The sequence below is a fragment of the Bufo gargarizans genome, chromosome 3 (assembly GCF_014858855.1).
Source record: "Bufo gargarizans isolate SCDJY-AF-19 chromosome 3, ASM1485885v1, whole genome shotgun sequence".
NCBI lineage: Eukaryota > Metazoa > Chordata > Amphibia > Anura > Bufonidae > Bufo > Bufo gargarizans.
The window spans coordinates 188,555,626-188,569,292 of NC_058082.1; the positions used below are offsets into that span (position 1 = coordinate 188,555,626).

At 43.2% G+C, this 13,667-nt stretch overlaps 1 protein-coding gene across 3 annotated transcripts in view; it reads right to left on the bottom strand.

The window, feature by feature from the left end:
- The window catches only part of UGGT2 (UDP-glucose glycoprotein glucosyltransferase 2), a 421,287-nt gene that overhangs the window by 112,117 nt on the left and 295,503 nt on the right, over window positions 1-13,667 (bottom strand). For all 3 annotated transcript variants that reach the window (XM_044284938.1, XM_044284937.1, XM_044284939.1), the window contains exon 29: window positions 8,600-8,685. In XM_044284938.1, coding sequence (XP_044140873.1) covers window positions 8,600-8,685 — 86 coding nt within the window. The remainder of the gene's footprint in view (window positions 1-8,599; window positions 8,686-13,667) is intronic.

Below are 13,667 nucleotides of genomic sequence, written 5' to 3' on the forward strand. Positions count from 1 at the left end.
AAGAAGGTACCTTAAGTTTAATGTTTCTTGTAGACAGCCACACAGAATCACCCACTCTCAGGTCTGGACCACCCATACGTTTCCTGTCAGCCACACGCTTATACCTGTTGCCCATTTTCTCCAGGTTATTTTGTATTTTCCGCCAAATAGAAGACAAAGAGGAAAATCGTTCCTCCTCAGGAATGCCAGAATTATGAGCACCAGAAAATGTACCAAACTGTGGATGGAACCCATATGCCCCAAAAAACTGCGACTTATCAGTGGATTCCTGTCTACGGTTATTTATAGCAAACTCAGCTAACGACAAAAATTAAGACCACTCTTACTGATTCTCTGAAACAAAACATCTCAAGTAAGTCTCCAGATTCTGATTAGTGCGCTCCGTCTGTCCGTTCGACTGAGGATGAAAAGCCGAAGAGAAGGACAATTGTACAGCCAGACGAGTACAGAATGCTCTCCAAAATCTAGAAAAAAACTGAGACCCTCTATCAGACACCACATCAGAGGGAATGCCATGTAGTTTCACGATGTTGTTGACAAACAACTGCGCAAGAGTTTTAGCATTGGGTAGACTAGGTAATGCAATAAAGTGTGCCATTTTACTAAAACGATCGACAACCACCAGAATCACGGTCTTTCCTGAAGAATTCGGTAAATCCGTGATCAAATACATGGACAATGGGTACAAGGTCTGGACGGGATGGGCAATGGAAGCAGAGATACGGAAGGCCGAGTATGTGTCACCTTAGCACGTGCACAGGTACCACAGGCTGACACATAGTCCTCAATACACTTATGCAACCCCGGCTACCAGAATCTGCGAGAGAGGAGATCGACAGTCGATCTACTCCCAGGGTGCCCAGCGAACACCTTGTGACGTAATTCGGAGGGAACAAACAACTTCCCCTGAGGACAAGAGTCCGGAGCATCCTCCTGTGCCTCCAACACCCTGGCCTCGAGATCAGGATAAAGAGTGGATATAACCACCCCTTCAGATAAAATGTGACATGGGTCAATACACTCACGCCCCCAGGAAAGCTACGTGACAAAGCATCCGCCTTGACGTTCTTAACCCCAGGGTGGTAAGTGACGAAGTTAAATCTGGTGAAAAACAATGACCATCTGGCCTGCCTTGGATTTAGTCGCTTAGCCGACTCCAAGTAGGACAGATTCTTGTGATCCGTAATTACCGTAATAGGATGAATTGCTCCTTCCAACCAATGCTGCCATTCCTCGAACGTCAACTTAATGGCCAGCAATTCCCTATTTCCCACATCATAATTCTTTTCAGCAGTCGAACGTTTTTTTAGAGAAAAATAGACATGGGCGCCATTTACTGGGGGAAGGACCCTGCGACAATATTGCTCCTACCCCTACCTCAGACGTGTCAACCTCAACAATAAATGGCTGAGACACGTCCGGTTGCACCAGAATAGGGAGACGAAGCAAAACATTCTTTCACAGCAGAAAAGGCCGCATCAGACCAGATAGAAATATCAGCACCCTTCCTAGTCATGACTGTTAAAGGTTTAACCACCGATGAATAGTTCAAAAAAATAATTACGGTAGTAGTTGGTAAACCCCAAAAACCGCATAAGCGCTTTCAGATTTTCGGGTCGATCCCAGTCCAACACGGCACGGACCTTCTCGGGATCCATACGAAAACCTGAGGATGAGAGCAGGTAACCCAGAAATTGCACTTCCTGTACAGCAAATACACACTTTTCCATCTTAGCATACAACTTATTCTCTCTTAGGATCTGTAACACCTGTCTCCCATGATCCTGATGAGTCTCCATATTAGGCGAATAAATTAGTATGTCATCAAGGTATACAACGACAAACCTCCCCACCAGATGATGAAAGATGTCATTGACAAAGTGTTGAAAAACCGCAGGAGCATTGGTTAACCCAAAGGGCATGACTAGGTTTTCAAAATGACCCTCAGGGGTATTGAATGCAGTCTTCCACTCATCCCCCTCCTTGATCCTTACCAGATTATATTCCCCCCTCAGATCCAATTTAGAGAACACCTTGGCACCGACAATCTGACTAAACAAATCCGGAATCAAAGGAAGGGGGTAAGGATCACGGACGGTAAAATGATTGAGATCACGGAGGTCCAGACATGGTCTCAGGGTACCATCCTTTTTCTTTACAAAGAAAAATCCAGCCGCCACTGGGGACTTGGATGGTCTAATATGTCCCTTTGCCAAACTCTCTGTGATATACTCTCGCATAGCCTTTCTACAACCGAGCTTTGGGCAATTTAGCTCCGGGAATAAGATTGACGGGAAAGTCACACTCCCGGTGCGGAGGAAACTCCTGATTACCACTCTCAGAAAACACATCAGAAAATTCAGAAATGAATGAGGGTACAGTTTTAATGGTAACCATAGAGAACGATGCATTAAGACAGTTGTCCATGCAAAAATCACTCCAATCGAGAATCTGTCTCACTTGCCAATCGATGTTAGGGTTATGTTTGCTTAACCAGGGTAAGCCCAACACCAACGGAGCAGGCAGACCCTACAACACATAACAGGAGATAGATTCCTGATGCAAATCGCCCACTTTTAAATGAATGACATTCACTTCCTGCGACAGGCATTTTTGGGCGAGAGGTGCTGAGTCAATTGCAAAGACAGAACTACTATTCTCGAATGCATTAGTACTCAACCCGTGAATGCGTACAAACTGTCCATCAATCAAGTTAACTCCTGCCCCACTGTCAATAAATGCTACGATTTTCACAGTTTCACTCTAGCGCCACCTAGGCAGACAGGAGAAAACGGGTACTACCAGTAAAAGACAAAAGTAGGTTATCTTGCTCCCCACCCACACTACCAATAGTAATTTGGGGATTAAACTTTTCTTTCTTTTTGTTTACACCTTGATGCTGCAAGTACGGACAAATATTCACAAAATGTGACATTTCTTGCCACAACAAAAGCAGACTCCTTTCACATGACCCAAGCTTTTGCCAGTAGTTCCAGGAGTAGCTCCTCCTAACTGCATAGGCTCATCACAAGGCACAACCACCCGTGTCTCTCCACCATAGGTGTCAAAGGAAGCAGTACCCTTATTGGACAGTACGTCCTGGAGGTGAGGACCCCTAGATCTCTCCCTCAGGCGTCTATTAAGACGTACAGCAAGAGACATAGCTGCTTCCAATGACTCAGGATTTTCATGAAAAGCCAATGCGTCCTGCAGTCTCTCAGAGAGACCCTGGCAGAATTGGCTACGGAGAGCAGAATCGTTCCACTCTGTATCCGTAGCCCATCTCCTAAATTCAGAGCAATAGGTCCCTGCAGAACGTTTTCCCTGCCGCAAACCCCGTAACTTGGTCTCGGCCTGAGAGATACGATCCGGGTCATCACAGATAAGACCCAAGGCTCTAACAAATTAATCTACCGACCGGAGGGACGGTGATTCGGTTGGCAGAGAAAAAGCCCAAGATTGGGCGTCCTCTTTAAAGGGGTTGTCCCACTTTGCTGTTTCAATCTTACCAGCAGTAGATGTCCTGATAACTTCCTGCTTCTCAGGCAGTTGAGTGAAGGCCACGCCTCCTCATGACTCACCCTCAGAGCTCAGTCCGTGCTCGTTCATGTGGATGAGTCATCCACATGGAGCCTGCAGAGTATGTAAAGCCCCTCCCCCTGCTGGGGAATCACTCAGTGACCACTGACCAATGCTAGTGAACTAATGGAGTAACTTGTGGCTGTCCTGCATTCTAATACACTTACACATAAAACCTGTGTTACAAACCCATTCTGTGCAGCAAAAACAATAAATCACTACAGCATAAATGCATGTTAGCTAGTAGCCATATGATCTGTGCTAGATATAGATAGATATATTCACTGACTTATTACCCAGCTTTCCCGGTGTACAATATTATTACAGACTTATTACCCAGCTTTCCCGGTGTACAATATTATCACTGACTTATTACCCAGCTTTCCCGGTATCAGATATTATCACTGACTTATTACCCAGCTTTCCCGGTATCAGATATTATCACTGACTTATTACCCAGCTTTCCCGGTATCAGATATTATCACTGACTTATTACCCAGCTTTCCCGGTATCAGATATTATCACTGACTTATTACCCAGCTTTCCCGGTATCAGATATTATCACTGACTTATTACCCAGCTTTCCCGGTGTACAATATTATCACTGACTTATTACCCAGCTTTCCCGGTGTACAATATTGTACACCGGGAAAGCTGGGTAATAAGTCAGTGATAATATTGTTCACCGGGAAAGCTGGGTAATAAGTCTGTAATAATATTGTACACCGGGAAAGCTGGGTAATAAGTCAGTGATAATATCTGATACCGGGAAAGCTGGGTAATAAGTCAGTGATAATATCTGATACCGGGAAAGCTGGGTAATAAGTCTTATAGACTTATTACCCAGCTTTCCCGGTGTCTGATATTATCACTGACCTATTACCCAGCTTATATGGAACTCGGCCACATATCAGTGTATTACCCTATCTCTTCACCATTCTTTATATGACATATATTGATAATCCCCACCTCACCAATCACTGAGAATGTACCAGCGCATACCTAGCTCTGCTACATATCCATTTTATGTCAGTCCTACACCTGTACTATCTCTCCACCATTCTTTATATGCCATATATTGATAATCCCCACCTCACCAATCACTGAGAATGTACCAGCGCATACCTAGCTCTGCTACATATCCATTTTATGTCAGTCCTACACCTGTACTATCTCTCCACCATTCTTTATATGCCATATATTGATAATCCCCACCTCACCAATCACTGAGAATGTACCAGCGCATACCTAGCTCTGCTACATATCCATTTTATGTCAGTCCTACACCTGTACTATCTCTCCACCATTCTTTATATGCCATATATTGATAATCCCCACCTCACCAATCACTGAGAATGTACCAGCGCATACCTAGCTCTGCTACATATCCATTTTATGTCAGTCCTACACCTGTACTATCTCTCCACCATTCTTTATATGCCATATATTGATAATCCCCACCTCACCAATCACTGAGAATGTACCAGCGCATACCTAGCTCTGCTACATATCCCTGTTATCTCAGTCCTACACCTGTACTATCTCTCCACCATTCTTTATATGCCATATATTGATAATCCCCACCTCACCAATCACTGAGAATGTACCAGCGCATACCTAGCTCTGCTACATATCCATTTTATGTCAGTCCTACACCTGTACTATCTCTCCACCATTCTTTATATGCCATATATTGATAATCCCCACCTCACCAATCACTGAGAATGTACCAGCGCATACCTAGCTCTGCTACATATCCCTGTTATCTCAGTCCTACACCTGTAATATCTCTCCACCATTCTTTATATGACATATATTGATAATCCCCACCTCACCGATCACTGAGAATGTACCTGCGCATACCTAGCTCTGCTACATATCCCTGTTATCTCAGTCCTACACCTGTAATATCTCTCCACCATTCTTTATATGACATATATTGATAATCCCCACCTCACCGATCACTGAGAATGTACCTGCGCATACCTAGCTCTGCTACATATCCCTGTTATCTCAGTCCTACACCTGTAATATCTCTCCACCATTCTTTATATGACATATATTGATAATCCCCACCTCTTCGATCACTGAGAATGTACCAGCGCATACCTAGCTCTGCTACATATCCCTGTTATCCCTGCTGTCCATAGATATAATATAGTTGCCCCCAGTCTGCATAAAATTCATATAGTTGCCCCCAGTGTCCATTCATATAATATAGTTGCCCCCAGTGTCCATAGATATAATATAGTTGCCCCCAGTCTGCATAAAATTCATATAGTTGCCCCCAGTGTCCATACATATAATATAGTTGCCCCCAGTCTGCATAAAATTCATATAGTTGCCCCCAGTGTCCATTCATATAATATAGTTGCCCCCAGTCTGCATAAAATTCATATAGTTGCCCCCAGTGTCCATACATAGCATAGAGTTGCCCCCAGGTGTCCATACATAGCATAGAGTTGCCCCCAGGTGTCCATACATAGCATAGAGTTGCCCCCAGGTGTCCATATATAGCATAGAGTTGCCCCCAGGTGTCCATACATAGCATAGAGTTGCCCCCAGGTGTCCATACATAGCATACAGTTGCCCCCAGGTGTCCATATATAGCATAGAGTTGCCCCCAGGTGTCCATAGATAGCATAGAGTTGCCCCCAGGTGTCCATATATAGCATAGAGTTGCCCCCAGGTGTCCATACATAGCATAGAGTTGCCCCCAGGTGTCCATACATAGCATAGAGTTGCCCCCAGGTGTCCATACATAGCATAGAGTTGCCCCCAGGTGTCCATATAGCATAGAGTTGCCCCCAGGTGTCCATACATAGCATAGAGTTGCCCCCAGGTGTCCATACATAGCATACAGTTGCCCCCAGGTGTCCATATATAGCATAGAGTTGCCCCCAGGTGTCCATAGATAGCATAGAGTTGCCCCCAGGTGTCCATACATAGCATACAGTTGCCCCCAGGTGTCTATATATAGCATAGAGTTGCCCCCAGGTGTCCATAGATAGCATAGAGTTGCCCCCAGGTGTCCATACATAGCATACAGTTGCCCCCAGGTGTCCATACATAGCATACAGTTGCCCCCAGGTGTCCATATATAGCATAGAGTTGCCCCCAGGTGTCCATATATAGCATATAGTTGCCCCCCAGGTGTTGCCCAGTATTCAATAATCGTTGGTGGATTAGTGGGCCAGTAGATATTATACTTACCTTTTAGGAAATAGTATCCCGTTCCTCTGACGTCCGTCCGCTCACTCCGCTGACTCGCCCGAACTGTTCGGATGCCCACGCATGCGCAGCTCTATCTCAGACGCGCTGGATATACTGCGCATGCGCGGACGTGCGCGTTCTCGTAATACTGAAGAGGCTGGCCGATGAATGTCTTCGGCTGTGGTGCGCAGGCGCGGCATATGGATGCGGCCGGCGAGATGAGGCCGTATCCATGGGAGACAATAATAAACAAAGGGTTCTCATAGAACCTTTTTTAGGACGAATGCGAACTTTTTGAAAATGACATATATAGGAGGATATGTTCAGTGGGGGGAAATGAATTAGTTAAACCCTATTTAATGAAGTGGGACAACCCCTTTAAGCAATGAAATAATCATACCCACACGTTGACACTCATCACCAGAAGAGTATGGACACAGCCTAAAGTATAATTTACATGACTCCCTGAACCGGATGAAATTATCACTACCCCCGCAAAACCTGTCCGGGAGAGCTACCTTCGGTTCAGGGCAGGCCTGGAACCCACCACCAGAACCAGCAGCCTGTGGACTCTTAATCTGCAAAACCATCGCACAGAGGTCTGCTACCTCCAAAGTCAGATTCTGCAGCTGTTTGACCAGTGCAGTTATAGCATCCATAGCGGTACAGATCAGAACAAAAAATGGCGGTATGGGCTCTGGATAATGTCACGGATGTAATAGGGGAGAACACCAAAAGACAACAAAAAGGAAGGGAAAAGACACTAGGCCTCACCGCTACGGAAGGAAAAGGGTCACCACCTATAAAACCCTGCTCCTATCCGTATGGGCACCTCTCGATGGTAGAGATGCCCATACACAGGAACCTAGAAAACCCTGGTGGTCCTCATGGTAATGACAGGGCAGAGACAACCCGCTCCTTCCCTGGTGAAGGAACCAGCGTCTCGCTGAGGCCTAGTAAACAACAAAAGTGGGGGGAATACAAAATACAACAAGCGGAACACTTAACTTCTGAGGCTTACAGATGATGGATGAACAGGACTAAAAAAAAAAACTACAATCTACCTGCACTCTCCGTATACAAAATTAATCTATTAATAGCTTTCCGCAATACTGTCCTTAATCCATAAGCGCCTGTCAAGTCTTTCACTAAGCTCAGCTCATGAAATGGCGGAGATTGCTAAGAATGAGGCTTTTATAGGGCTGTAACATCACAGTGGAAGTCTATCTGTGGTATGGCTGGCTGCACAGAATTATGGGTTATATCGCATTACCGGGCTTCTTACCTTCACTTTGTAACATGTGCAGCAGCCAATTTAGGAAAAAACAAAACTGTTCGTTACCACAAAGTACAAGGAAATTCGGATTCATGGCAAATAAAATTTTTCCCAAACTTCGGATCGAATTCCACTTCAGATGCTTTAACTCGTTCAATGACACCTGAGAGTGAACAGACATCTGCAAGGTGCTCACATCCTTTGTCACGGAATCCTCTTCTGATACAATTTGGGTGGCTATTAAAGATTCCTGGAAGGATTTTAACTATTAGTGATAGTGAACTTTGGTGATAATGGGTTCAGGTGTCACAAGGACCCCTTCATGTACTCCTAACCTGAGGAGAGGCCATAATGTAATAATGGACAACCATTTTAAATCCAACCAAGCATTTTAAGTGTATTTATCAGTTATGGCACACACACTCCCACGTGTGCTTTGTAATGCATGCAGGAGAGAAATATTTATTTCATGGAAAAAAACACTTAACTTATACTTCACAAAAAGGTTACACACTTCAATACAGTACTTACGAGACTATACGGTAAATATCTTCAGATCTTCCTTTACGAAGACGCAACAACCATGCCCCTGGATTGGCCTTCAACTGGAAATATCCCTATTGGATAAAAATAAGAGCTCAGATCTACGATAAAAGACCTTCACATTGCCTAGGCCAGTGATGGCTAACCTCTGGCACTCCAGCTGTGGTGAAACTACGACTCCCAGCAAGCTCCATTTATTTCTATAGAGTTCAGAAAAACAGCCAAGCAAGTGTGCATCTTGAGAGTTGTAGTTTTACCACAGCTGGAGTGCCAGAGGTTAGATATCATAGGTCTAGCCCACGTTTGACTCATCCAGAAAACTCTGCATAATACATTTCTTATTATTTTATTTATATACCGTAGCATGTAGCATATGAATGTGTTTTCCTTAGCAGTTTTTTAAAATCTTACTTTTAAATAGTGACTAAAATAAAAAAGTAAATATAAGTTCTTTTATATGCTGTGCGACACAGTGAGAGATTTTGTCTGGCAAGGCAGGTATTTTCCTCCCAGCAGGTGCTGCTGGGCTGATTTACAGCCAGGTGAGGTCAAATACCGGACCGGATTTTAAGTGCCGGTCCGGGTTTTGACAGCACCTGGCTATCCTTAAATAGGCAGCTGGGCTCAGAAGCGAGGTTTCTGTTGTGGGATCTGGGAGCCTTATGTCTGGAGGAAGGCTTGCTACCTGTTTGGCGTGAAAACAGGTTGGTGCTGCTATCAGCAAGGACTCTTTGAGGCAGAATTGCCTTAAGGTGTGAATTAACACCAATACCGCAAGGTGACTTTTTGTTTGATTATGACTGCTTGTTTTGTCACTTGCCTAAAGTGTGAATAAAAAACACTGAACTGTTTGATCTAAAGAATTTGTTGTTGCCTCTGTACTGCGTCCACTAATCCTGTCTACCAGAGCGAAACCCCACAGTTGTAACATAGTTACATATTTTATAAAGGCTGAAAAAAAGACAAAGGTCCATCCAGTTATCCTGCAAAGTTGATCCAGAGGAAGGTAAAATAAAAAAATAATACATTTTTTTTTTTTCTGAGGTTGAAGCCAATTTTCCTCATTTTAGGGGAAAAAATCCTCCCCGACTGCAATCAAGCACTCGGAATAACTCCCTGGATCAATGACCCTTCTCCAGAATTCTGGCAACTGTCTGCCGGGGATGCCAATAGCAGGCCGCAACGGAGATGAGCCTCCCCCTTTCCCCCTGGGAGTTTTGATCCATGCAACAGGAAAATGCAGGGGTGGCTGTGTGGGGATCAGAAGCGACTTTGGAGCCGGGGTAAGTATAACCTATATGAGAGGCCTGGCCACCACTTCCCTCCACCCTGCCGATCAGCTGTTTGAAGAGAAGGCAGCGTTCATACCAGCGCTGCCTCTGCTCTGGGGACAGCCATACTTGCAATTACATCGGGTTACCACTGAAATTGTTGCATTGAGCAGGTGTAATTACAATTATGATATCCCCATTCACTTCTAAGGGGTGGCTCTGTCTGTTCAAGTGAATACTACACAGCCGTTCCATAGAAGTGAACGGGGATGCCATACTTGTACTAACACCTACTGACCACTGCAATTGCTGCAGTGACCAGGTAAACGGAGCAGAGAAGGTAGCACTCCTCTTCATACAGCTGATCTGTGGGGGTGCCAGGAGTCAGAAACCTGCTGATCTAATATTGATCATCTATCCTGAGGATAGGGCATCAATAGTAAAAAGCAGACAAACCCTTTAAAGGGGTTGTCCGAGTAATGTAAAAAAATAATATAGAACTGAAAATCTGATATATAACTGAGCTAAGTAAGTTTTATGCAAAAAAAAAGAAAATGTATATATTTCCTCATTTCCCTGGTTCTTTTCTGGCCCTTTGTTTACATGCAATAAAACAACCTCTGCCCCTCCCCCTGCAGTGCTAAGGGAGTGAATACAAGAGCTGCCCTGAGTGACATGTCTGCCTGCTGGGAGAATCAGCAGCATGTTGTATGTATAGGACTACAAGTCCCAGCTGTATAATGACACTGCTAAGGTAGTGGATACAAGAGCTGCCCTAAGTGACATGTCTGCCTGCTGGGAGACTCTGCAGCATGTTGTATGTGTAGGACTATAAGTCCCAGCTGTATAATGACACTGCTAAGGGAGTGGATACAAGAGCTGCCCTGAGTGCTGGTAGAATCAACAGCAACTTGTAAGTGTAGAATCACAAGTTCCACTTATATAATGACACTGCTAATACACACAGGATCTTCCCCCTACCTTCTTGTGCAATGCTCTCTCTAGTATGTCAGCTTCTGTGCCCAGAATTGTCTCCTCACTGCCTGCAGAGCTGTGCAGCTGAAGGGGTTAAGAATCCTAGCAGAGAGTAGACGGCAATGAAGGGGGGGGGGGCGTGGCCAGCACAGTGACGTCTTGTTTACAGGCTTGTAAACAACCTTTATCAGAGCAGGGAGAGAAGCTGACATCACAGGTCATGTGACACTGAGTGAGAAACCAACCACTGAAGATAAAGTGAGTTAATTGGAAAGTTGTTACATTTGCCTGGTTAGGAACATAGAAAGAACAAAAAAATAACTCGGATAACCCCTTTCAATTTTTTACCATTTACAAATTTGAAGAACATTTTATGGTCACTTTAACTCTCTTTAGCAAGGAGCCTCTCTGTCTCCAGCTTGGCTACCTTTTATCTGTTGCTTACATATTCTATTTATTTTTTTTGCAGTTCTTCGCTACAATCCTGTCAGTAATTTGAATGTTTTCATTTTGTCATTTATTACCTTCAGATTTATCAACATTGGGTTTGTTTTCTTTGTTCTTGACCCTTTTATTCCCATAAGGTATTTATCGCTCACAATAAGACTTTAGGATGTTTTTAATAATATCCATTTTGTGGTTGTATTTTTATATTTTTGAGGATGTTGTCCTGGTTAGTGAAGCTGAAGGACTCTCTAAGCTGGTCAAATTTAGCTTTTCAGAAGTTTAGTGTTTTTGTGCTTCCCTAAAAATAAAAAATAAACGCTTTTGAATGACAATTGGAAGTCACCATTTCTCAGGTGTCCCCCAACCTGCATGTCTGTTGTTCTGTCTGGTCTATTAATACTAAGTCCAGTTGGATCCTGTACCAGTTGGGAAAAGGGTTGTTTCTTTTATGAGTTCCAAAGGTTTCAGTTTCCCAGTCTATATCTGTAGTTAAATTCCCAATAATACCAACCTTATTATAATTTGCTGCTTCATCTATCTCCCTTAGTAGATTTTCTGTGGACTCTGTTATATTAGGTGGCTTATAAAAAAAATAAACGATAAGTATTTTATGATTTGTTTTCCCACTATATAGTTCTACCCACGGTGACTCCATGTGTTCCCTCACTTAGATCTTTGGTATCACTGAATAATTATCCTACTTAAAACTTAACTTTTAGTCATTATTTGACTGCATTACCCAGTTGGATACATCGATAGAGGAGCCATTGTGCTGAGGGCTATTGTGCCACTTCATTATCTTTATTATCCACATCTACATTTTTTTTTTTCTTCCCCTGATGAATCCGGTCATATTTGTATTGGAGGAAACGCGTTGGGAATTCTAATTTTCTTTTTTTTTTGGCTGTACAGACACTGGGAGCTATTTTTTGAGGGATAGGACAACAGGGACAGCCGTCGATAAGTGGGGTCGCCTCCTCTGGAGGTGATTCTCCCGCATTTAGGCGGGAGACCTCTCCGCTTTTAGGCAGAATTTCAATAGCCTGGTAGGGATATTATCTCCCCAGTATCTGCCTTTTTCTGTCCTGCACCAGAAGAATTGTCCATCCCAACACTTTTTTATCAAGATCTCTGTGGACCTTCCTACTACGTCTATTCTGTTGTCATACGATTCATCTCCATACAACGGAAAAAATCATCAAATCGTGAGTGGGACCTTTGGTCCAAATCCGAGTACTTGAAATTGTACATCTACCCTGTGTCTCATTGTACCTAAGTCCATTGTATCTGACCTATGCAGCTATCTATAATATACGTATTATTTCTGTGGGACTTATTTTTAACAAATAATGACTAAAAGTTAAGTTTTAAGTAGGATAATTATTCAGTGATACCTCAGTTTATATTCCTACATTGTATATATATTCTCTGCTGTGAAATTCTCACTTAGATCTTTCCAGAATGTGGGCTTTAGAGAGGACCTAATATGAAGGCAGACCCCCTCCTCCTCTCCAGTTTTGACAATCCTTTCTAAACAGACTGTAACCCTATACATTAACTACCCAGTCATAGCTATCATCCAGCCATGTCTCAGTTATTCCCACTATGTCATAGTCCTCCTCACACATCACTAATTTCAGTTCACCAATTTTATTAGTCAGATGTGTGGCATTAGTATACATACAGTAGAATGTGTAGATGATCATGTCACCACAGAAGCTAATGTAATCCAGATATTACATACAGACCAAGAGAAAGTTGTACCTTCATTTGAGGTTTCTACAGATATGACCTTCCTTATAATTCTTGTTGGCAGACAATAAAGCTATGAGGCTCAAGAAGACAATTATTTTTTAAAAGATTATTTTTTTTAAATACTTTCTTACGGAATGTATAGCCTATGTGCTGACATGTGGCCATTATGTGACTGTGTTGTGAATTGCAGCCTGTGAAGGTGTTGCTGACATGTCATGGTATTATGTTGAATTTGTTTCATGAGCAACTGGAGTAGTTAACCAAATTCAAACTAGGGTGGAGGACACATATTTTACACCACTGGTTGACCATAAGTACAATGGTGGGCACCACTACTGTAAAGATTAGGAGTGCACACCAACGTGCATAGATCCATACACTAAACTTTAAGAACACATGAACCATTTGGGATTTCTTCCCAACATGGTAATCCAAAAGGACTAATCACAGTCATTATTTGGTTAATTTGTACTGTCTTATTTATGGGGCAATTTATGTGTTGACACTGCATTCTTTTTATTGCTTATTCAAGGCAATAATTATTATTGCTAGATTTTGATTATGCATGTGCTATTGTATCTAAAGCGACCCAACTAGTTCCAGAAAAA